This window comes from Pleurodeles waltl, chromosome 4_1 (assembly GCF_031143425.1).
Source record: "Pleurodeles waltl isolate 20211129_DDA chromosome 4_1, aPleWal1.hap1.20221129, whole genome shotgun sequence".
Taxonomy (NCBI): Eukaryota; Metazoa; Chordata; class Amphibia; order Caudata; family Salamandridae; genus Pleurodeles; species Pleurodeles waltl.
The window spans coordinates 331,031,935-331,057,735 of NC_090442.1; the positions used below are offsets into that span (position 1 = coordinate 331,031,935).

At 46.5% G+C, this 25,801-nt stretch overlaps 1 protein-coding gene and 1 non-coding gene across 3 annotated transcripts in view; both read right to left on the reverse strand.

Moving 5' to 3' along the window:
* The window catches only part of CWF19L1 (CWF19 like cell cycle control factor 1), a 276,784-nt gene that overhangs the window by 55,382 nt on the left and 195,601 nt on the right, over nt 1-25,801 (reverse strand). For both annotated transcript variants that reach the window (XM_069228444.1, XM_069228445.1), the window contains 2 exons: nt 14,751-14,960; nt 13,247-13,366 (listed from right to left, as the gene is read on the reverse strand). In XM_069228444.1, the coding sequence (XP_069084545.1) occupies nt 13,247-13,366; nt 14,751-14,960 (330 nt within the window). The remainder of the gene's footprint in view (nt 1-13,246; nt 13,367-14,750; nt 14,961-25,801) is intronic.
* Nucleotides 14,177-14,327, reverse strand: LOC138288650 (small nucleolar RNA SNORA12). The gene has a single exon (XR_011202506.1). It is a non-coding gene; the product is annotated as a small nucleolar RNA SNORA12 (small nucleolar RNA).

Here is a 25,801-nt window from a genome sequence, read left to right on the forward strand (position 1 = left end):
CACTGAGCTCACCTCCAAGAAAATGCCCAAGAAAGTGAACTGGACTGTGGACTGCCAACAGGCCTTTGACACCCCGAAACAGGCAATGTGCTCAGCACCAGTTCTCAAAGCTCCAGATTATTCTAAGCAGTTCATTGTGCAGACTGATGCCTCTGAACATGGGATAGGGGCAGTTTTGTCCCAAACAAATGATGATGGCCTTGACCAGCCTGTTGCTTTCATTAGCAGGAGGTTACTCCCCAGGGAGCAGCGTTGGAGTGCCATTGAGAGGGAGGCCTTTGCTGTGGTTTGGTCCCTGAAGAAGCTGAGACCATACCTCTTTGGGACTCACTTCCTAGTTCAAACTGACCACAGACCTCTCAAATGGCTGATGCAAATGAAAGGTGAAAATCCTAAACTGTTGAGGTGGTCCATCTCCCTACAGGGAATGGACTTTATAGTGGAACACAGACCTGGGACTGCCCATGCCAATGCAGATGGCCTTTCCAGGTTCTTCCACTTAGAAAATGAAGACTCTCTTGGGAAAGGTTAGTCTCATCCTCTTTCGTTTGGGGGGGGGTTGTGTAAGGAAATGCCTCCTTGGCATGGTTGCCCCCTGACTTTTTGCCTTTGCTGATGCTATGTTTACAATTGAAAGTGTGCTGAGGCCTGCTAACCAGGCCCCAGCACCAGTGTTCTTTCCCTAACCGGTACTTTTGTATCCACAATTGGCAGACCCTGGCATCCAGATAAGTCCCTTGTAACTGGTACTTCTAGTACCAAGGGCCCTGATGCCAAGGAAGGTCTCTAAGGGCTGCAGCATGTCTTATGCCACCCTGGAGACCTCTCACTCAGCACAGACACACTGCTTACCAGCTTGTGTGTGCTAGTGAGGACAAAACGAGTAAGTCGACATGGCACTCCCCTCAGGGTGCCATGCCAGCCTCTCACTGCCTATGCAGTATAGGTAAGACACCCCTCTAGCAGGCCTTACAGCCCTAAGGCAGGGTGCACTATACCATAGGTGAGGGTACCAGTGCATGAGCATGGTACCCCTACAGTGTCTAAACAAAACCTTAGACATTGTAAGTGCAGGGTAGCCATAGGAGTATATGGTCTGGGAGTCTGTCAAACACGAACTCCACAGCACCATAATGGCTACACTGAAAACTGGGAAGTTTGGTATCAAACTTCTCAGCACAATAAATGCACACTGATGCCAGTGTACATTTTATTGTAAAATACACCCCAGAGGGCACCTTAGAGGTGCCCCCTGAAACTTAACCGACTATCTGTGTAGGCTGACTAGTTTTAGCAGCCTGCCACAAACCGAGACATGTTGCTGGCCCCATGGGGAGAGTGCCTTTGTCACTCTGAGGCCAGTAACAAAGCCTGCACTGGGTGGAGATGCTAACACCTCTCCCAGGCAGGAATTGTCACACCTGGCGGTGAGCCTCAAAGGCTCACCTCCTTTGTGCCAACCCAGCAGGACACTCCAGCTAGTGGAGTTGCCCGCCCCCTCCGGCCAGGCCCCACTTTTGGCGGCAAGGCCGGAGAAAATAATGAGAAAAACAAGGAGGAGTCACTGGCCAGTCAGGACAGCCCCTAAGGTGTCCTGAGCTGAGGTGACTCTAACTTTTAGAAATCCTCCATCTTGCAGATGGAGGATTCCCCCAATAGGGTTAGGATTGTGACCCCCTCCCCTTGGGAGGAGGCACAAAGAGGGTGTACCCACCCTCAGGGCTAGTAGCCATTGGCTACTAACCCCCCAGACCTAAACACGCCCTTAAATTTAGTATTTAAGGGCTACCCTGAACCCTAGAAAATTAGATTCCTGCAACAAGAAGAAGGACTGCCCAGCTGAAAACCCCTGCAGCGGAAGACCAGAAGACGACAACTGCCTTGGCTCCAGAAACTCACCGGCCTGTCTCCTGCCTTCCAAAGATCCTGCTCCAGCGACGCCTTCCGAAGGGACCAGCGACCTCGACATCCTCTGAGGACTGCCCCTGCTTCGAAAAGACAAGAAACTCCCGAGGACAGCGGACCTGCTCCAAGAAAAGCTGCAACTTTGTTTCCAGCAACTTTAAAGATCCCTGCAAGCTCCCCGCAAGAAGCGTGAGACTTGCAACACTGCACCCGGCGACCCCGACTCGACTGGTGGCGATCCAACACCTCAGGAGGGACCCCAGGACTACTCTGATACTGTGAGTACCAAAACCTGTCCCCCCTGAGCCCCCACAGCGCCGCCTGCAGAGGGAATCCCGAGGCTTCCCCTGACCGCGACTCTTTTGAACCTAAAGTCCCGACACCTGGGAGAGACCCTGCACCCGCAGCCCCCAGGACCTGAAGGACCGGACTTTCACTGGAGAAGTGACCCCCAGGAGTCCCTCTCCCTTGCCCAAGTGGAGGTTTCCCCGAGGAATCCCCCCCTTACCTGCCTGCAGCGCTGAAGAGATCCCGAGATCTCTCATAGACTAACATTGCGAACCCGACGCTTGTTTCTACACTGCACCCGGCCGCCCCCGCGCCGCTGAGGGTGAAATTTCTGTGTGGACTTGTGTCCCCCCCGGTGCCCTACAAAACCCCCCTGGTCTGCCCTCCGAAGACGCGGGTACTTACCTGCAAGCAGACCGGAACCGGGGCACCCCCTTCTCTCCATTCTAGCCTATGTGTTTTGGGCACCACTTTGAACTCTGCACCTGACCGGCCCTGAGCTGCTGGTGTGGTGACTTTGGGGTTGCTCTGAACCCCCAACGGTGGGCTACCTTGGACCAAGAACTGAACCCTGTAAGTGTCTTACTTACCTGATAAAACTAACAAAAACTTACCTCCCCCAGGAACTGTGAAAATTGCACTAAGTGTCCACTTTTAAAACAGCTATTTGTCAATAACTTGTAAAGTATACATGCAATTTTTATGATTTGAAGTTCCTAAAGTACTTACCTGCAATACCTTTCGAATGAGATATTACATGTAGAATTTGAACCTGTGGTTCTTAAAATAAACTAAGAAAAGATATTTTTCTATACAAAAACCTATTGGCTGGATTTGTCTCTGAGTGTGTGTACCTCATTTATTGTCTATGTGTATGTACAACAAATGCTTAACACTACTCCTTGGATAAGCCTACTGCTCGACCACACTACCACAAAATAGAGCATTAGTATTATCTATTTTTACCACTATTTTACCTCTAAGGGGAGCCCTTGGACTCTGTGCATGCTATTCCTCACTTTGAAATAGCACATACAGAGCCAACTTCCTACACCAACCATCTAGTGTTTTTACTGAGTAGTCTACAAAATCAACCCAGGTCTGGCTCGAGGATTTTTGAGCCCCCCTGAATCTAATTCTATACTCCTCAGTGGAGAACCCAAAGCCCTCAATCAGGGTACCCTTCATGAGGTCATAAGATTCTGCATCTTTTCCAGAGAGTGTGAGGAGTCTATCCCTACACTTTCCAGTGAACATTTCCCAAAGGAGAGCACCCCAGTGAGATCTGTTCACTTTTCTGGTTACACAAGCCCTCTCAAAAGCTGTGAACCATTTGGTGATGTCATCACCATCTTCATATTTTGTTACAATCCCTTTGGGGATTTTTAGGATGTCAGGAGAATCTCTGACCCTATTTAAGTTGCTGCCACCATTGATGGGACCTAGGCCCATCTCTTTTCTTTCCCTTTCTATGGCTAGGAGCTGCTTTTCCAAAGCCAATCTTTTGACCATCCTGGCTAACAGGGGGTCATCCTCACTGAGAGCATCCTCAGTGATTTCAGAAATGCTGGACCCTCCTGTGAGGGAAGCAACATTTCTGACTATCATTTTTGGGGACAGGGCTTGAGAGGCCCTGGTCTCCCTATTTAGGACTGGAAGGGGGGAATTGCCCTCCAAGTCACTGATTTCTTCCTCTGTGAAGTCATCCTCAGAGGGGTTGGCTTTTTCAAACTCTGCCAACAGCTCCTGGAGCTGAATTTTGGTAGGTCTGGAGCCAATGGTTATTTTCTTTATATTACAGAGAGACCTTAGCTCCCTCATCTTAAGATGGAGGTAAGGTGTGGTGTCGAGTTCCACCACATTCATCTCTGTATCAGACATTATTTTGCTAAAAGTTGGAAGACTTTTTAAAGAATCTAAAACTGTTTCTAGAATCTAATTTCAAACCTTTAACAAACTTTTAAACTCTAAAAGACAATGCTAAACAGGGACTTAACACACAAGGCCCTAGCAGGACTTTTAAGAATTTAGAAAAATTTCAAATTGCAAAAATGAATTTCTAATGACAATTTTGGAATTTGTCGTGTGATCAGGTATTGGCTGAGTAGTCCAGCAAATGCAAAGTCTTGTACCCCACCGCTGATCCACCAATGTAGGACGTTGGCTCTGTATGTGCTATTTCAAAGTAAGGAATAGCATGCACAGAGTCCAAGGGTTCCCCTTAGAGGTAAAATAGTGGTAAAAAGAGATAATACTAATGCTCTATTTTGTGGTAGTGTGGTCGAGCAGTAGGCTTATCCAAGGAGTAGTGTTAAGCATTTGTTGTACATACACATAGGCAATAAATGAGGTACACACACTCAGAGACAAATCCAGCCAATAGGTTTTTATATAGAAAAATATCTTTTCTTAGTTTATTTTAAGAACCACAGGTTCAAATTCTACATGTAATATCTCATTCGAAAGGTATTGCAGGTAAGTACTTTAGGAACTTCAAATCATCAAAATTGCATGTATACTTTTCAAGTTATTCACAAATAGCTGTTTTAAAAGTGGACACTTAGTGCAATTTTCACAGTTCCTAGGGGAGGTAAGTATTTGTTAGGTTAACCAGGTAAGTAAGACACTTACAGGGCTTAGTTCTTGGTCCAAGGTAGCCCACCGTTGGGGGTTCAGAGCAACCCCGAAGTCACCACACCAGCAGCTCAGGGCCGGTCAGGTGCAGAGTTCAAAGTGGTGCCCAAAACACATAGGCTAGAATGGAGAGAAGGGGGTGCCCCGGTTCCGGTCTGCTTGCAGGTAAGTACCCGCGTCTTCGGAGGGCAGACCAGGGGGGTTTTGTAGGGCACCGGGGGGGACACAAGCCCACACAGAAATTTCACCCTCAGCAGCGCGGGGGCGGCCGGGTGCAGTGTAGAAACAAGCGTCGGGTTTGTAATGGAAGTCAATGGGAGATCTAGGGATCTCTTCAGCGCTGCAGGCAGGCAAGGGGGGGGTTCCTCGGGGAAACCTCCGCTTGGGCAAGGGAGAGGGACTCCTGGGGGTCACTTCTCCAGTGAAAGTCCGGTCCTTCAGGTCCTGGGGGCTGCGGGTGCAGGGTCTCTCCCAGGTGTCGGGACTTAGGATTCAAAGAGTCGCGGTCAGGGGAAGCCTCGGGATTCCCTCTGCAGGCGGCGCTGTGGGGGCTCAGGGGGGACAGGTTTTGGTACTCACAGTATCAGAGTAGTCCTGGGGTCCCTCCTGAGGTGTTGGATCGCCACCAGCCGAGTCGGGGTCGCCGGGTGCAGTGTTGCAAGTCTCACGCTTCTTGCGGGGAGCTTGCAGGGTTCTTTAAAGCTGCTGGAAACAAAGTTGCAGCTTTTCTTGGAGCAGGTCCGCTGTCCTCGGGAGTTTCTTGTCTTTTCGAAGCAGGGGCAGTCCTCAGAGGATGTCGAGGTCGCTGGTCCCTTTGGAAGGCGTCGCTGGAGCAGGATCTTTGGAAGGCAGGAGACAGGCCGGTGAGTTTCTGGAGCCAAGGCAGTTGTCGTCTTCTGGTCTTCCTCTGCAGGGGTTTTTCAGCTAGGCAGTCCTTCTTCTTGTAGTTGCAGGAATCTAATTTTCTAGGGTTCAGGGTAGCCCTTAAATACTAAATTTAAGGGCGTGTTTAGGTCTGGGGGGTTAGTAGCCAATGGCTAGTAGCCCTGAGGGTGGGTACACCCTCTTTGTGCCTCCTCCCAAGGGGAGGGGGTCACAATCCTAACCCTATTGGGGGAATCCTCCATCTGCAAGATGGAGGATTTCTAAAAGTTAGAGTCACTTCAGCTCAGGACACCTTAGGGGCTGTCCTGACTGGCCAGTGACTCCTCCTTGTTGCTTTCTTTGTTCCCTCCAGCCTTGCCGCCAAAAGTGGGGGCCGTGGCCGGAGGGGGCGGGCAACTCCACTAAGCTGGAGTGCCCTGCTGGGCTGTGACAAAGGGGTGAGCCTTTGAGGCTCACCGCCAGGTGTCACAGCTCCTGCCTGGGGGAGGTGTTAGCATCTCCACCCAGTGCAGGCTTTGTTACTGGCCTCAGAGTGACAAAGGCACTCTCCCCATGGGGCCAGCAACATGTCTCTGGTGTGGCAGGCTGCTGGAACTAGTCAGCCTACACAGACAGTCGGTTAAGTTTCAGGGGGCACCTCTAAGGTGCCCTCTGGGGTGTATTTTACAATAAAATGTACACTGGCATCAGTGTGCATTTATTGTGCTGAGAAGTTTGATACCAAACTTCCCAGTTTTCAGTGTAGCCATCATGGTGCTGTGGAGTTCGTGTTTGACAGACTCCCAGACCATATACTCTTATGGCTACCCTGCACTTACAATGTCTAAGGTTTTGTTTAGACACTGTAGGGGTACCATGCTCATGCACTGGTACCCTCACCTATGGTATAGTGCACCCTGCCTTAGGGCTGTAAGGCCTGCTAGAGGGGTGTCTTACCTATACTGCATAGGCAGTGAGAGGCTGGCATGGCACCCTGAGGGGAGTGCCATGTCGACTTACTCATTTTGTTCTCACTAGCACACACAGGCTTGTAAGCAGTGTGTCTGTGCTGAGTGAGGGGTCTCTAGGGTGGCATAAGACATGCTGCAGCCCTTAGAGGCCTTCCTTGGCATCAGGGCCCTTGGTACTAGAAGTACCAGTTACAAGGGACCTATCTGAATGCCAGGGTGTGCCAATTGTGGATACAATGGTACATTTTAGGTGAAGGAACACTGGTGCTGGGGCCTGGTTAGCAGGGTCCCAGCACTCTTCTCAGTCAAGTCAGCATCAGTATCAGGCAAAAAGTGGGGGGTAACTGCAACAGGGAGCCATTTCTTTACACTGTCCTTCTGCAATTACCTACTGTGCTCTTTTTTGGTGTTCCGTGGGAGATATTGCAGGAACTTCTGCATCTCGTTCCAATGGGCCCTATTGTACCTGGCTAAAAGAGCATGGGAGTCGGCAATTCTCCAATGATTTGCAGCTTGAGCTGCCACTCTCTTGCCTGCTGCATCAAATTTCCGGCTTTCCTTATTGGGGGAGGAGCATCCCCAGTGGACTGACTATTTGCCCTCTTCCTTGCTGCACTAACAACAGTAGAATAAGGTGGCAATTGTTGAGTTATGAAGAGTGGATCTGATGGTGCAGCTTTGTACTTTTGTTCACCCTTGGTGTCCATACCCTAGCCTTTCTGGCTCTTTAAAAATGTCATCAGCATGTTTAGGCATGCCTGGAAGCATTGATACTCTTCGTGTGTAGAGGATAGCGTGTTAAATACAAATTCATCCTCTATGGGACTGGAGTGCAGCTGCACATTGTGGTATGCAGCTGCTCTAGCATTAACCTGATTATAGGCCGTGGTCTCTTCAGATGGAGATGACTGAGTGGGATAAACATAAGCATCGTTAGATGGGATAGGGTTTGGGACACATAAATCCCATAGATCTACACTATAAGTATTGACACCCAGGTAATCCCCATGTAAGGAAACAGGGGATAGCGGAGAGAATTGTGTAGGTGAAGGTGGTGGTGGAGTATCAACCGGTGGAGAAGAGGGAAGCAAAGGAGAATGCGTGGTGAAGGCTACCTTTGGTTTCTCCTTGTGTTTGAAGATTTTGGCAGGTGAAGGCCAGCTTCCAAAGTCTCTTGGAAAGATAGTTTCCTTTTAATTATATAAGGAGGAGAGGCAATAATCTTTCCAGTATCCTTATGGATTTGGATTTTTCACTGTCTATGGTCCATCACCTCAAGCATGGGCCTAATGTCTGGATTCTTTTACAGATGGAGCATATTTCTTTCCCTCAGTTTTGTGCTCCGAAAGCTTGGAGACCAACTGCTTTAATCAAGTCGAGAATGTTGAATCCAAAGCAGGAAGACGTTTTTTCGGTTGACATTAAATTAGTTTTGGTCTTTTTCGACGCTGAACCCAAGGGCCTGGTCATTGAGATGCAACTTTCGGGTCCGACAATGGCCGGCAAGCAGTGGTGGACCCAAGACCAGTTGAGCTGATTTTTTGGATGGTTTTTGGAGATGGGAAGGGGCTGGCGTACTCAAGTACTGCGCCACTGGAATCACTTGGCTGTCCCCACCGGAGTCACGGTCGGAATCAGACTCTGCGATGCAAACTGCAATCTGCGCTTGTTCGTCACTGAAAATGTTGAGCTTTTGTTCGGTCAAATTGGATGTCATCTCTAGCCGACGCGCTCTTCGATCCCGCAGTGTTCTTGGAGCAGAAGGATTGACACGCCTCACAGGTTTCTTCCTTGTGATCGGGAGAGAGGCAGAGGTTGCACACAGAGTATTGGTCAAAGTAGGGGAACTTGGCACGGCAACGAGGGCAGAATCAAAACCGAGTCCGATCAATGAGCCTGTGATACAGTAGGCCTGAGAAGGTAGTGGTAGCCTAAAAGGGTGTTTAATCGAGCCCCATGCTACAACTGGATCATGTGTAGTTAGAAAACGGGTTTGAAAACGATACCGATGTTTCAAGGAAAGATAGAGAAGTTCAGATAGCACAGAACCGAGATCTACCGAAGCAAGAGGAAACACGTCCGAACCCGATGGCGGAAAGAAAACAATTTAACAAAGGACTCGATGCCCATGCGCACTATCACTGAGAGGAGGAGTCTATCAATCTTGTGGCTCCAAAAAGCTTTTTCAAAGAAAAACAACTTGTAACACTCTGAGCCCAACACTAGGTGGCGGACTTATGCAAAGCATGTGTATCTGCAGCTACACATGCCATCGAAATGTATATATGTATATGTATGCATTCTCTGCTGGGAAAAATCTCTGCATTCAGTTTAGTGCATGGGGGTATTCACAAGGTGAGGAATCTGCAATTACAAGTATTCGTGATAAGGGAAGTCTTATATTCGCACATAGCCATAAGATGGCATATTATCACGAATTGAGCGTAAAACTAAGTTATCACCAAGATTATTGCTGATGTGGGGTTATGAGAATAATGAGGCATCCACTGACAAGGTCTTCAAGCATATGGGCAAATATTGTTTTAAATGATGTTTCATTTCAAATTTAACCTCCTGTTCAGAAATGGAAGTATTACCAGATGGTTAAAATAAGATCATTAGGTCAGTGGATAGTCCTTTACATACATGCTAAACACAACCGGACACACAAAACAAAACAGGTACTCTAGTTAGATGTAAACAAACAAGACCCTCCTTCCTAATGAAATGCCACAGATCCTTCTTACAGATTATAGAGAAAAGAAATAGGTTGATGTTTTTAGTGATGTCAGAGGGAGAAAAAAAAAAGTACAGTATTAGTCTCCCAGAGGCAGTATATTTAGGGTCCTACCACACCACAACTAATTTAGTACCTGGAAAGGTGTACAGTGACAGAAGAGTACTGGCTCACTTTTTGAGACAATCAGGGGCATGTAGAAAGTTACAAACCTGCACCCCTGACACTTAAGCACTACTGCTGTTATTTAAACCCAGCCGCTGCAGAAGAAAACACTTTTTGGTGAGAAACTGGATTGATGAGGAAGCATTCTGGTGTGGGTAAAGTATCAGCGTCCTTTTAAAAACAAGAGTCTTGACATACTAGACTGCTCACAGGAAGTCAATTTTTGACAAAGATAACGAATGGTGAAAAGGGGAGGGCCAGTCTATTGGATTTTAGAGGCAGAAAGCATGCTTTGACAAGAAATGCAGGCAAAGAGCAAACGTTGCCCTTTGGACAGAGGCTTGAACCCTTGCTTTGGGGTGCTTATCTGTAAGTGTGCTTAAGACGAGGTATATTTTTTTCAATCCACAAAACCTCAACAAGTACGATGCTTGTTGTCACCTTTGTTATTTTATCATGAGCCTTTGTGCCAAATGAAGAGTACCCTTAGGAGAGTGAAGAACTGACTTTTTGTTGAGCCTTAGGGCTTAATACTAGACAGATATAGGTATGAAATACCACTAGTGAAATACATTGTCACACATTTAGCTGATATAAATATTAAACTGTGCGAAATGTGCTTGGATGTGAGGCAGTGTGCTCCCAACCCACCTTCTGTTTTAAATGCTCCCTTGAACCAGCAAGCTGATGAGCTCTGTAGATTCACCCGTGTGCCTGTACGTGGAACTGTGACCGGCGAGGAATTTGGCAGCATTTCCAGAAACCCCAAATGATTTTCCTTTGTTCTCTCCTACTTCTGCTCTCTACTGATGAAGGGTTAAACCCAGAAACACGTGCCTTGAGATATACAGCAATGTCTGCACCAACATAGGTCAAAAACTACAGCTAATTTTGAAGTAAGCGCTAATTGTTCACTGCATTTACCAGTATGCAAAGGGGCAAACTGTGCTGGGATATGAGGCAGTGTGCTCCCAACCCTCTTCTGTATAAAAGGCTACCTGGAGCCAGCAAGCTGACGAGCTTTGGAGTTGCACCTTTGTGCCTGTGAGTGGAACTGTGACCCGAGAAGAATTTGGCAGCATTTACAGCAACCCAAATGAATTTTATTTGCTCTCTACTACTTCTGCTCTCTAATGATGAAGGGTTAAACCCAGAAACACGTACAGCAATGTCTGCACCAACTTTGGCGAAAAAGTACAGCTAATTCTGAAGTAAGTGCTAATTGTGTACTGCATTTACCAGAATGCAAATAGGCGAACTGTGCTGGGATGTGAGCCAGCGTTTACCAATCTCCACTTCTCTAGCAATAAATTTATGTTGAGGCACTAATTGATATGGTGGGTTCGGACAACCTGCCTCTTTTTAAAAAAGCCTAGAGCTGTTGGGTATTTCATCCAAGAGAAGATGTTTCATTAGGTGAACAAATATACCCCAGAGGGTCAGATTTCAAGCCTACTAGAAGAACAGAGAATCATCGTTAACAGGTCCACTCTTTTTTGTTCTTTTTACCTGGCAGTCCACAGGATCAAGCTCACCTCTTTGTTGCAGGCAACAATACAGAATCGTTAATATAATAGTCCCTCAAGAAGAAACGATCTTAAGGAAGACCAGTGTAGTTTCTTTCATTATGCTCTGAGCATGATCCGGCAGATGAGATGCTGAGGTCAGATTACTGCCCTATTGTACTTGGTGTTCCTTCCCAGCATAAAGTCTTTCCAAAATCTCTACTGAGCTTCTGGTCCCTTCACCTACATCTCTTTGCAAGTACTTCCATCCTCTGAATCTCATTTGCCAAATTCTTCCCAAAACTTGACACTAAAGAGGCAGCGATCAGTGATTATGGCCATGGTTCGATTTAAGTACAGCAATTCCCTTCAGTTGTGCTTACATAAAACTTCAATACATCAACAGCAACTGATACAATAGGTGATAATGTGGCCACTGAGACGTTTCACTGACTAAATATCACATGAATCAGACTACTTCCCTACCATTGCTCCTTTTAAACCCTCTAATGCTGGCAGAAAGGCACTCTTTATGTGGAGATGGTTGTGCTTACCCATCGACCAACAAAAAAAAAATAGGCAAGACCAATCAGCTCTTTGTAAATTACAGAGTTCTTCACACAAGGTAGCCTATTCATAGTAGTTTGTAATTAGGTTGATATTCTCCTGCATCACTCTTTATTCGAACGCCAATAGATGTTTGCCAGGTAAACCCAGGATTATCTCCACCAGGGGGACAGCAGCTACTCCCGAACAGAAACCCAGTGCGCCAGGCTTCCCCTTGAAGTTTGTTTGCATTACTGCTCTTTCTATGCTCCTGGTCTTCAACTTAGGTTTGCTGACGTATTATGATGTTTAGGATTACTGAGAATCCAATGATAAAGTATGAGAAGTTTTTTTTCAAACTCTCCACTTGGTTCTGCATCATGGTATTCTCTCTCAATTCACACACATCCCTCCATTGGGACTAGGTCTACAGATGGATCATAGCGCTTGATAGATCCTGACTTGCATCTCCAAAAATGAATTGCCTAAGTGACCATGCTGAGAATGATCGGACAATGCTGCTTTTGGAAATGTTACATTGGAGGTGGCGGTTTTCACCCAGGTTGTAGCATCAGCAGACAGTACCATGCCTACATTACTTTTCCTGATTAAAATGCATTTACAGTGTGGCGCTTTCAGACAAACGTACTCTTATGGCCGATTTGTATGAACTGGTCATTTTTATAAAAGATAAAAGGAGAGCATTGACTCGTACAGCCAGGTTTTCTTAGTTGCATTATGTACAAACTGAAAATGCACATATTTAAAAATATGTTGCAGGATTTGTACATCTGCGGCAACGTGCTTCATTTTATGAAAACTTGTTCGTTAAACAGATGGTTCGTTTTCAACACATGAATATAAGCTAGATGAAAGAACTGCTTTGCGATTAACTATGTGGGATAAGTATAATGATGCATTTTTTACCAAGTTAAAATATCTTTCTGTAATCAGGATTTGGTGGTGGTGGAAATAAAAGAATGGCCACTAAGTATCCTTCTTCCGGGTCATAAATATTTTTGGTGCCAAGTACAGAACTATGACACTAAAGGAACAATGTCAACTGAGTTAGATACACACAGAAAAGCCTGACTCTGGTGCCAACGTATTAGTAGGAAATAATAATATTTTAGAAGAACAAAAAAAAATGTTCCCCTCAACCAGAGAAATCACAGCAGAACCACCCAAACAAAAGTCTCATTCTACAGACTGCAATAAACACTTATTAAACTAAGATGTTATGTGGCACATTAGAAACCGGGTCTAAACCTGGAGTTGTAGTTGGACTGTCGTAGCAGACAAAGCACAAGCAAATACATCCAGAATAGATCGGCCGCTTTCTCTCAAGCCGACTAATAAGTGAGCAGCTTTCAGATGGAATTAGACTGCTGGACGTGTATGAGAAACTGCTTAGCGAAATGTGGAACTAATGATCTATATCTCAGGGTGCCTCATCGTGCTGCTGCTTCCTGGTCAACTCCCAACCGTAGCGGGCCCAGCAACATATTCTCGTTTTATTCATGAGAATCCACTGAACTGCAGCTTAATCTTTTGCTTGGTTACTGGTTTCAGGGATAATGTAAAAACAATGCTGAGTCATACACATGTTTAGTGCAAGTGAGGAGTCATACTTGTTTGATGTCTGAGTGCTCGGGTATTTCCAACAGCTCAATCTGTTGTTCCTGTGCTTGTAAAATAAAGGCTTCTTTAATGTCTTCTGTAGTGCAGCAGTCCAAAGGCACCGGAACCACCTGGAAGACAGAAAAAGAAAAGTGTTATTTAGAACGGAATTTAATCTGTATTGCGCTTTGAGACCAAAAAGTATCTCAAATACATGTGTTGTACCATTAAATCTATCCCACAGGCAGGCTAAGGGTGACATGACCACATGGAGGCTTCTGAATGAGTCTACACACCTCCACATGCAGCGCCATCACATGAGCACAGTCGGATTTGTGCACCGGACTTTGTGTATTTTGGAGACACACTCTATTACAATGTTTTTAATTTTTTTTTAAAAAAAACATTGAACCGATGCTTTCCTTCTTGAAGCAGCTAACATGGCAGAACCAATTAAGTCGTCTCTAAATACTTGGTTCTCTTTTTCCCCAGATAGCACATCTTCCTTATTATCAGCTGCTCCGTATGAGAGGCCCTGCAAAAGTTTCCACTCGCGGACCCACTAACGCTTGTGACATACCTGTCTTTGTGTATCCAAACAACACAATTTATGCAACAGCATCCCCTAGAACACACGTCCGATCTGTGCCCACCAACAGACTCTGTCAAAGCGGCAGGCATGTTAACAGCTAATTCGATACTGAAATACTATTCCATCACTTTACTGTCTGAGATCTGGACAATGAAATTGTAATATTAATTTTTAAGACTCATAAACAACTCAAACACCAAAAACACCATAATACGCTGTTTAAAATGCATTTCAAAACAGAGGAACAGGCCATCATTGGGATCTGATTGTCCCTCAGCATTTACAGTCATCATGTAAGATAGGTTGCCCTACCTATACAGACTTAAACTAATAGGTATATTTCTTTTCGAATTGTGTAAGCCAGGGCGTTACCTGAAAAATGCAGAGTCTAGAATGGACCTCAGGGTTACAAGACACCCAAGCTCAGCTATATTCTGTGTGGCACCTCAAGGTTAATTTGTAACTTCATCAAATTAACCAAAGAAGAGGACACCACAGCAACAGGGTACTTTTATTACCACTTCTTAAAGTCAGGCTAACAAAATACATTTTCATTTTGCAATCACAATACATAAGCTTCATTTTATTGAGCACAATAATTAATTACCCACATTTTGTTGGTGGACATGGCCAAAATATGCAGACGGCCAAATACAATTTCAACAATGTTGTGTAGATATCAGGTTCTACAATTCAAGCACAGCTAATTAGAACTCATTCAAAGACAGCAATATAGGCGCCTCTATGGAAGTAGAAAATACGGTGTCACGCATACATGAGTCACATGATATCTTTTCATTTTGATCGAAGAAAATGAGGTAAGAGAGACTGCTCACTGGGCAATGCAATTTAGTTTTCCTACACCAGGAACAGATCAGGCATTTCACACGTTCCTGTGGTATCTGCTCCCGTTATAATCATACCTGTAACTGAAGGTGTTGGCTTCTGTAATTTCTCTCAAACAATACACATCTTTTCTTCTTGCTTTTGAAGTACTTCTTGAGTGCAGTTTTGTACTGGTCAACTTCTTCCACCACATCAGAAGCAAGATCAACCATAGACTGGTAATGCCCAATGGGTAATATCAGAATGTGATCGGGCATCAAACCACCTTTAGCAAGGGCAACGTAACACTAAGATAAATACATAAACACGTTGTACAAGTTGGTTACTCTTTAAACAAGACATTTAATGTTACTTGAAAACTATTCGATGATTTCGTAGGTCAGTATATGAGGTATACGTTAAATACGAACTCCCCAAATTGGATTTTAAAAAAGATCAAAGGGAAAAATGTTTATAGCAATCATGCATGTATTTTTGCAGTGTTATAAAGCGCCACACAGGACACAGAGAGATCATGGGACATGATGTTGCAAGAAAAACTTACAAGAAACATTGCTACATAAGGACAACACTGCTGCAGTTAGGACATTCTGGATTTAAAAACAATGTTCTATTTAGAAACATTTACCTTCTCGTGCATCAGCTGGATCACTTTTGGAAGTACTGCAAGTGATTTATTTTGCCCTGCCTGTGCATTAGTGAGTATTCCTGCATACCTATGAGGCCAGTGGAAGGAATGAGGTGATACTAATGGAGCACTGCTGCGATCTTATGAGGTTGCATCAGTGTGCTTGATCGGACATGGTCTAATTGCATATGTTGCTGCTATAGGAAAGGGGGAGGGGGTGAAACTGATCACTGGTCGGTCAGCATGTAATGGTTCATTGTAGATACTGTAAACTGTAAAAGGTGGAGCATTACATAATTTTCGGGCCTATTAATTCTGGACCAACTATTCCTTTGTAGAAGACTGCATTTAGCTGAGACAGGAATCTCGGTAAGTTGTAGACTGCAATAATGCAGAAAAAAAGATAATATGGCTAAGATTATTGGTTTTAGTGTGAAGTGGTCTGCGGGATTAAATACCAGGCCTACAACTGCTTGCATAGAACACCATCACCATCACCTTGACAATATCTTCATAAATTTCTGGTGGCTCCATAAGGAGGTGTGAGGGACCACATCAGAAAACCAATAGCTCTAGTTTAAAGGATTCTTCTATGCTTTAGGGTTCTTTTGAACAAGACTGGAATTCAGTTCTCACCTTACGATATTGAGTGCTGGGGCACTGCATAGTTCAGACGGGAGAGAGAAAAAGATTATTTGGAAGGTCCTGAAAAAGGAGGACTTGGAATTTGTGTTTTAAAAAAATATATAATTTGCAGTTTGAGTTCTTATTAGATAGGCATGTGCCACGAACCTCTGGATAAGAAGTCTAAGCAGGTTTCAGGGGATATCAATATGGAGTATCTCATATTCTAGCAGTGAACTTTTAAAGTAGCACAGCATGTCTATGAAACCATTAGACAAAAATGATATGACCAAGGTTACCGATACCTGTTGGGTCATGGCGTGTGGAACAGGATTCAGTGGACACAGCCTTTTTTTAGAGCAGATAATGCAAAAGTGTATTTTTAGTCCATGGTTAAGCATCAAAGGACATAGCTTGAATTGTCCAATTTTTGTAGCATACTTTATGTGTGGGTTTGGATACAACAGTTGTCTGGTATGAAATCCAACGATTTAGTGATGGCGACTAACAGCACTGAGAGATAACCAGCTCTCTGTGAGAGCACAATCTGGATGACAATAGCAACATCATTTCTGTTTTCAATGGGTTAAATGTTATTTTGATGGCTTTCAGTTGTGGTTCTCGCAAGCATAAGCCACTGTTGTTCCAATATCACACAATATTGTTTGTGACGTGGTGTACAGGTGATCACTACTTTGCTTTTGGCTTGTTCAGAAACTATTTAAACACTAAACCCTGTGTGGGTAGCATGGAATTTTGCAAAACTCCATAAGGTGTTTGCATCGGAATATATTTTGAAGTTGCAGTCGATCCCATCTGGCATCTACCCAGGTATTTCCTTGTGTATGCTTCTATGACTTATAGGTGGACCTTAAGCAAAATGTAGGTGCAATGTTTATCTAGCAAGTAGGTATCTAATAGTCATAGTGCCCTTTGTTCTGTTGTCCATGAAGCCCCTCTTTGTTGCACCCAGTGGGAATAGCTCTTCAACTTACCGCGTACCATTATTTTGTGCTTGGTCTTCTGACTTCCCTCGGGACCTCCAAGGTTCTCCTTGAGAGAAACCGATGCCTAAACTCTAAGTCTTCAGGTGCCATGCAGCCAAACTAAGGCTGGTTGATTCTGGAAGACTGACCTGTCCTCTTTGCATTGATAAACAGTCGTGTGAGGCTGGCAGCCTTGTTCCTTCATGCATGGAAATCTCCAGCAAGTCCGAGAACCAGGTTTGCCTTGCCCATTGTAGTGCTATTAAGATCAGTGTCATAGGTGACTGCTTGAACTTGTTTATCACCAGTGGTGTTAGTATTTCTGGACAAAAAGCATATGCAAATTTCTCTGATCGGTCACTGATATGGCATGGGTACGTGCAAACATTTTTTCAGGGGCCACTGTGGTGTGACCGAGGGGGACACTGATGCCATCCGGGTGGTGTCCCAGGGGTGGCAAGAGGGGACGAGGGAGAAGGGAAGCACGTACATTTAGTGGCCGAATTGAATCGCACAACGTGGAACGAAATTAAGTTTCTAAAGGTTTGAAAATTATCACTTAAAAAAAAAAAAGATTTCTCAATACACAGATATAATCCGACCTACTAAGGTGAAATGATTCTGCATGTTAATGAAATACACTTTTTGAATTATGACAAGACTATCATTTGTTCAACACTTTTGCTGCAAAAGGTCTTTGAAAATGAAGATGTTCCTAAAGTTAAGTGGTGTAGGGCACCTGGTTACTCCCTTTCCTTAATTGCAAGTAACCTTTAAATAAATGCTTGCCAGTTTATTTAAGATCATTTTAACGTTACTACTGAGTCCTGTAAACAGCAGCCCAGTGCGCTGTACTTCGAGTATCACTGACATATGGTATTTCCCAGGCGTGGATATCTGGATGTGAAGTTTTGGCATTTTGACTACACTTCCTGTTTAACCTCAGAGAGACATAACCAAGCGCCCTTACACAGCTATTTGTTTTGAGTTTCCATGGCATCTAAGCTGGACTTTAGAAATGGGGTGGGAGTTGGTAATCAATTTGCCCTCTCTTTTTTACACTATTCAGGGAGATGTTTCATCAGCTCCTTGATCTTCTCACACTGCGGTTGTCCATAGCAATTGAATAACGCATGGAGTTGGCTAGTCTCCATAGGAAGGCAGCTGTTCTTTCCACCTTGATTCCCACCATCCCCACTTCCTTGCTTGTCTTTCTCTGGTGGTGGGCCCGTAACACCAGGCCTCTGGGAGGACATGAGTCTGTGGGTCTTTCTCTCTCTCACAGCAACAATCATCTTTCACCATTGCCATGTCAGTGTCAGCAGGCTGCAAGACCCATCTTTTTATGCCAGCAAGAATTCAAAATGTAGCAGCACTCCTCTGCAATAAAAACACCGATTTACTGCAGTAACACAACACAATGCATTTAGGCATTGCAAAAGCCTTTGTCCAGTGAATAAAAAGCTGCACCATACTGGTGTTGGCAGCTCTCTTTACCAGATCGTTATACATCGATGTCATAGGGAGTGAAGACGTTGAGTGACAGGAGTCCGTGCCTTGCTCTGAGATCTCACCCTTCGGCACTTTCAGGTCCTGAAATGGCCCTGTTTATTTATCATCTCCTCCTAGAAGACTTCTTCTTGGGGTCCTGGTGTAGTTCATGGTTGTAACTAGATTTGCCCCTCTTCTTGCCCCTCGTTTTTCCACAGGTCTCACAAGGAATTCAAAACCTGTAACAGAATTCATCAAAATCCCTCTTCTTTTGGGGGAATCGCACCTATTTCAGGTTCAAGGTGATGCTTCTTCCTTTTGAACTAGAGAGCCATTTGTTCGGATTCGAGGGCAGGTGTCATCTTTCAGTGTTTCTTACTTCGGCTCCTTTTCCTCTCTCCCGATCTCAACTGCTTCTCAGTGTCAAAACTTTTTTCACAGGACAAGTGAGGTTATTTTTATTTCGCCCGTCTAGGGGATCATTGGGTTCCTCGAGTTCAGAGACAATCCTGGGCCAGCTATTTCTTTGAGGTGCTACCTGGGTACACCTGATGTGGGCTTCCCTTTGCATCATCTTCACTGGTACTTCCTTTTTGGCGCCAATGACACCGTCCTCAACATCAGACACCTCCCATTGAGCCACGTCCATTTTTTTGTGTTTTTTCATCATCACTGGACAGACTGAGGTTCCTGAGGGAGAGCTAATATTTATGCAGCATCTGCATCATGGTGTATCACCCACTTATGCTTTTCTTTGGTCATGTGTCTTGGGCTGGAACTTGGCGCACACCTTGCAGTCTTCGGCACTATGGCCTCTGGGCAGATAAAGCTTTCAGACTTTGTGGCTGTTCTTCTGTGCAAACATATGGTGGCACTTGGAGTAGACCTAAAGGAGATATTCTCCATTTCTATCAATAGTCAAAGCCCAGTGAACGTACATTCCCCGACCCCATGGTCAGGTTCTCCATGTCTCACACCTATGTATTTGTGGTGGTTATCTGTCGATGAGCCTGAAGCTTGGATGTTTGCTTCCTGAATTGTTTGGGCAACAATTCAACGGGAAATTCTGCAAGATCTTGCTGGCCATTGTAGGAAGTTGGCTCTGTATGTGCTATTTCAAAGTAAGGAATAGCATGCACAGAGTCCAAGGGTTCCCCTTAGAGGTAAAATAGTGGTAAAAAATAGATAATACTAATGCTCTATTTTGTGGTAGTGTGGTCGAGCAATAGGCTTATCCAAGGAGTAGTGTTAAGCATTTGTTGTACATACACATAGACAATAAATGAGGTACACACACTCAGAGACAAATCCAGCCAATAGGTTTTTATATAGAAAAATATCTTTTCTTAGTTTATTTTAAGAACCACAGGTTCAAATTCTACATGTAATATCTCATTCGAAAGGTATTGCAGGTAAGTACTTTAGGAACTTCAAATCGTCAAAATTGCATGTATACTTTTCAGGTTATTCACAAATAGCTGTTTTAAAAGTGGACACTTAGTGCAATTTTCACAGTTCCTAGGGGAGGTAAGTATTTGTTAGGTTAACCAGGTAAGTAAGACACTTACAGGGCTTAGTTCTTGGTCCAAGGTAGCCCACCGTTGGGGGTTCAGAGCAACCCCAAAGTCACCACACCAGCAGCTCAGGGCCGGTCAGGTGCAGAGTTCAAAGTGGTGCCCAAAACACATAGGCTAGAATGGAGAGAAGGGGGTGCCCCGGTTCCGGTCTGCTTGCAGGTAAGTACCCGCGTCTTCGGAGGGCAGACCAGGGGGGTTTTGTAGGGCACCGGGGGGGACACAAGCCCACACAGAAATTTCACCCTCAGCGGCGCGGGGGCGGCCGGGTGCAGTGTAGAAACAAGCGTCGGGTTCGCAATGTTAGTCTATGAGAGATCTCGGGATCTCTTCAGCGCTGCAGGCAGGCAAGGGGGGGGTTCCTCGGGGAAACCTCCACTTGGTCAAGGGAGAGGGACTCCTGGGGGTCACTCCTCCAGTGAAAGTCCGGTCCTTCAGGTCCTGGGGGCTGCGGGTGCAGGGTCTCTCCCAGGTGTCGGGACTTAGGATTCAAAGAGTCGCGGTCAGGGGAAGCCTCGGGATTCCCTCTGCAGGCGGCGCAGTGGGGGCTCAGGGGGGACAGGTTTTGGTACTCACAGTATCAGAGTAGTCCTGGGGTCCCTCCTGAGGTGTCGGGTCTCCACCAGCCGAGTCGGGGTCGCCGGGTGCAGTGTTGCAAGTCTCGCGCTTCTTGCGGGGAGCTTGCAGGGTTCTTTTAAAGCTGCTGGAAACAAAGTTGCAGCCTTTCTTGGAGCAGGTCCGCTGTCCTCGGGAGTTTCTTGTCTTTTCGAAGCAGGGGCAGTCCTCAGAGGATGTCGAGGTCGCTGGTCCCTTCGGAAGGCGTCGCTGGAGCAGGATCTTTGGAAGGCAGGAGACAGGCCGGTGAGTTTCTGGAGCCAAGGCAGTTGTCGTCTTCTGGTCTTCCGCTGCAGGGGTTTTCAGCTGGGCAGTCCTTCTTCTTGTAGTTGCAGGAATCTGATTTTCTAGGGTTCAGGGTAGCCCTTAAATACTAAATTTAAGGGCGTGTTTAGGTCTGGGGGGTTAGTAGCCAATGGCTACTAGCCCTGAGGGTGGGTACACCCTCTTTGTGCCTCCTCCCAAGGGGAGGGGGTCACAATCCTAACCCTATTGGGGGAATCCTCCATCTGCAAGATGGAGGATTTCTAAAAGTCAGAGTCACCTCAGCTCAGGACACCTTAGGGGCTGTCCTGACTGGCCAGTGACTCCTCCTTGTAGCTTTCTTTGTTCCCTCCAGCCTTGCCGCCAAAAGTGGGGGCCGTGGCCGGAGGGGGCGGGCAACTCCACTAAGCTGGAGTGCCCTGCTGGGCTGTGACAAAGGGGTGAGCCTTTGAGGCTCACCGCCAGGTGTCACAGCTCCTGCCTGGGGGAGGTGTTAGCATCTCCACCCAGTGCAGGCTTTGTTACTGGCCTCAGAGTGACAAAGGCACTCTCCCCATGGGGCCAGCAACATGTCTCTGGTGTGGCAGGCTGCTGGAACTAGTCAGCCTACACAGACAGTCGGTTAAGTTTCAGGGGGCACCTCTAAGGTGCCCTCTGGGGTGTGTTTTGCAATAAAATGTACACTGGCATCAGTGTGCATTTATTGTGCTGAGAAGTTTGATACCAAACTTCCCAGTTTTCAGTGTAGCCATTATGGTGCTGTGGAGTTCGTGTAAAACAGACTCCCAGACCATATACTCTTATGGCTACCCTGCACTTACAATGTCTAAGGTTTTGTTTAGACACTGTAGGGGTACCATGCTCATGCACTGGTACCCTCACCTATGGTATAGTGCACCCTGCCTTAGGGCTGTAAGGCCTGCTAGAGGGGTGTCTTACCTATACTGCATAGGCAGTGAGGCTGGCATGGCATCCTGAGGGGAGTGCCATGTCGACTTACTCATTTTGCTCTCACTAGCACACACAGGCTTGTAAGCAGTGTGTCTGTGCTGAGTGAGGGGTCTCTAGGGTGGCATAAGACATGCTGCAGCCCTTAGAGACCTTCCTTGACATCAGGGCCCTTGGTACTAGAAGTACCAGTTACAAGGGACTTATCTGAATGCCAGGGTGTGCCAATTGTGGATACAATGGTACATTTTAGGTGAAGGAACACTGGTGCTGGGGCCTGGTTAGCAGGGTCCCAGCACTCTTCTTAGTCAAGTCAGCATCAGTATCAGGCAAAAAGTGGGGGGGTAACTGCAACAGGGAGCCATTTCTTTACACAAGCCCCCCCCAGCCCACAGGCCAGGAGACTCAGCCCAAGCTGGGAGAGTCTTCCTAGTCTGTCAGGCGAGGAAGAGTAGGAGAAATAGGCTGGTTAGTTGCAGGGCCTACTCTGCCTTACATCCTTCTGTTCAGGTCATTCCCTTTGGGGAACTGACCTACTTCCACAGTGATAGGACCTAGTCTGAATTGCCTCTTGTCTGCCTCTTCAATGTCTCCACCCATTCTTTCTATTTTGGTCTTAGAGGTATCCACCTCTGCTAACCTTATCTTGGCCAGGGTTACCCCTAGCTTACCCAGAGAGGTTACCCAGAGCTGGAGTAACCCCACCATGACCAATAGGGTCAGGGGGCCTAACTTGCTATTTGGCATGGGGTCAGACCACCATGCTAAGGATAGTGCAGCCATAAAGGCTAACGCCCAGCAGAGGCCACTGACAGCTGTCAGTGCCCAGAACCACACTTTTAGCTCTTCACCTAAAAGGGAAGGGGCTAAGTTACAGGCCTCTTTGGGTTCAGGTTGCCTGTCTGCTGTATTAGAGTGGGGGGTTACCACATCTTGTAGTAAACACCCTTCTTCCACTCTTTCTTCTGTTAGCTGAGGAGCCACCCACTCAGGTTTAACAGTTGCCTGACTAGCCAGGACTTCTTGTGGGTCAGGTTGGACTTTATCAGGGCCATTTTTGGAGTTCTCCCCTACTGGAGCAGAATCTCCTTGGCTTGCTGTAACCTTGGCTAAAGGTTGTCCACCCTTCCTACTCTGTTTTCTTTTCTTCTTCTTCTGGGGCCTGCTTGCATTTACTGCAGAGGCAGGACTTCCAGAATCCTTGGGAGAGGACTGGCACTGGACCAGTTCCTCTCTTGGGCTCTGACTAACCTCTGGGTAGTCATTTCCAAGGAGACAATCAAGGGGGAGGTCTGTACTGACTACTACCCTTCTCCAGCTAAGAGTGCCACCCACTTCTATGGGCACTAAAGCCACAGGCCTCTTAGTGACCCTGTCTAGGCTAACTCTTACCCTGGCAGTCTCACCTGGGATGTACTGGTTTGAGAGCACCAGCCTGTCATGCACAATAGTGTGGCTGGCACAAGTGTCTCTCAGGGCAGTGGTTGGGATTCCATTCACCAGTAGGTGGTGGAAGTGTCTACTTCCCTCTGGAATCTCCAACTCACCTGTTGGGCCCTGTTTCCAGTTGAAGGCTATGAAGACCTCCTCATCTGAGGAGTCATCTCCCATGGCTACACTGGTTACCCCTGGAATTTTGTTCTGGGGTTTGTTTTTGGGACAAGAAGTGTCCTTGGTGTGGTGCCCAGACTGTTTACAGTTGTGGCACCATGCCTTAGTGGCATCCCAGTTCTTACCCTGGTACCCACCTTTGTTTTGGGTTGTGTCTTGGGGCCCACCCACCTGTTCTGGTTTTTGGGGGCCTACAGAGGACTCTTTTTCTTTGTCTCTAGCGTCACCCACTTTCTCCTGGGGAGTTTTTGTAACCCCTTTCTTTTGGTCACCCCCAGTGGAAGTTTTGGTTACCCTAGTCTTGACCCAGTGGTCTGCCTTCTTTCCCAATTCTTGGGGAGAAATTGGACCTAGGTCTACCAGATACTGATGCAACTTTTCATTGAAGCAGTTACTTAAAATGTGTTCTTTCATAAACAAATTATAAAGCCCAACATAGTCACACACTTCATTTCCAGTTAACCAACCATCCAGTGTTTTTACTGAGTAGTCTACAAAATCAACCCAGGTCTGGCTCGAGGATTTTTGAGCCCCCCTGAATCTAATTCTATACTCCTCAGTGGAGAATCCAAAGCCCCCAATCAGGGTACCCTTCATGAGGTCATAAGATTCTGCATCTTTTCCAGAGAGTGTGAGGAGTCTATCCCTACACTTTCCAGTGAACATTTCCCAAAGGAGAGCACCCCAGTGAGATCTGTTCACTTTTCTGGTTACACAAGCCCTCTCAAAAGCTGTGAACCATTTGGTGATGTCATCACCAGCTTCATATTTTGTTACAATCCCTTTGGGGATTTTTAGGATGTCAGGAGAATCTCTGACCCTATTTAAGTTGCTGCCACCATCGATGGGACCTAGGCCCATCTCTTTTCTTTCCCTTTCTATGGCTAGGTGCTGCTTTTCCAAAGCCAATCTTTTGACCATCCTGGCTAACAGGGGGTCATCTTCACTGAGAGCATCTGTAAAGAAATGGCTCCCTGTTGCAGTTACCCCCCACTTTTTGCCTGATACTGATGCTGACTTGACTGAGAAGTGTGCTGGGACCCTGCTAACCAGGCCCCAGCACCAGTGTTCTTTCACCTAAAATGTACCATTGTTTCCACAATTGGCACACCCTGGCATCCAGATAAGTCCCTTGTAACTGGTACCTCTGGTACCAAGGGCCCTGATGCCAGGGAAGGTCTCTAAGGGCTGTAGCATGTATTATGCCACCCTAGAGACCCCTCACTCAGCACAGACACACTGCTTACAAGCCTGTGTGTGCTGGTGAGAACAAAATGAGTAAGTCGACATGGCACTCCCCTCAGGGTGCCATGCCAGCCTCTCACTGCCTATGCAGTATAGGTAAGACACCCCTCTAGCAGGCCTTACAGCCCTAAGGCAGGGTGCACTATACCATAGGTGAGGGTACCAGTGCATGAGCACTGTGCCCCTACAGTGTCTAAGCAAAACCTTAGACATTGTAAGTGCAGGGTAGCCATAAGAGTATATGGTCTGGGAGTCTGTTTTACACGAACTCCACAGCACCATAATGGCTACACTGAAAACTGGGAAGTTTGGTATCAAACTTCTCAGCACAATAAATGCACACTGATGCCAGTGTACATTTTATTGTAAAATACACCCCAGAGGGCACCTTAAAGGTGCCCCCTGAAACTTAACCGACTATCTGTGTAGGCTGACTAGTTTTAGCAGCCTGCCACAAACCGAGACATGTTGCTGGCCCCATGGGGAGAGTGCCTTTGTCACTCTGAGGCCAGTAACAAAGCCTGCACTGGGTGGAGATGCTAACACCTCCCCCAGGCAGGAATTGTCACACCTGGCGGTGAGCCTCAAAGGCTCACCTCCTTTGTGCCAACCCAGCAGGACACTCCAGCTAGTGGAGTTGCCCGCCCCCTCCGGCCAGGCCCCACTTTTGGCGGCAAGGCCGGAGAAAATAATGAGAAAAACAAGGAGGAGTCACTGGCCAGTCAGGACAGCCCCTAAGGTGTCCTGAGCTGAGGTGACTCTGACTTTTAGAAATCCTCCATCTTGCAGATGGAGGATTCCCCCAATAGGGTTAGGATTGTGACCCCCTCCCCTTGGGAGGAGGCACAAAGAGGGTGTACCCACCCTCAGGGCTAGTAGCCATTGGCTACTAACCCCCCAGACCTAAACACGCCCTTAAATTTAATATTTAAGGGCTACCCTGAACCCTAGAAAATTAGATTCCTGCAACAAGAAGAAGGACTGCCCAGCTGAAAACCCCTGCAGCGGAAGACCAGAAGACGACAACTGCCTTGGCTCCAGAAACTCACCGGCCTGTCTCCTGCCTTCCAAAGACCCTGCTCCAGCGACGCCTTCCAAAGGGACCAGCGACCTCGACATCCTCTGAGGACTGCCCCTGCTTC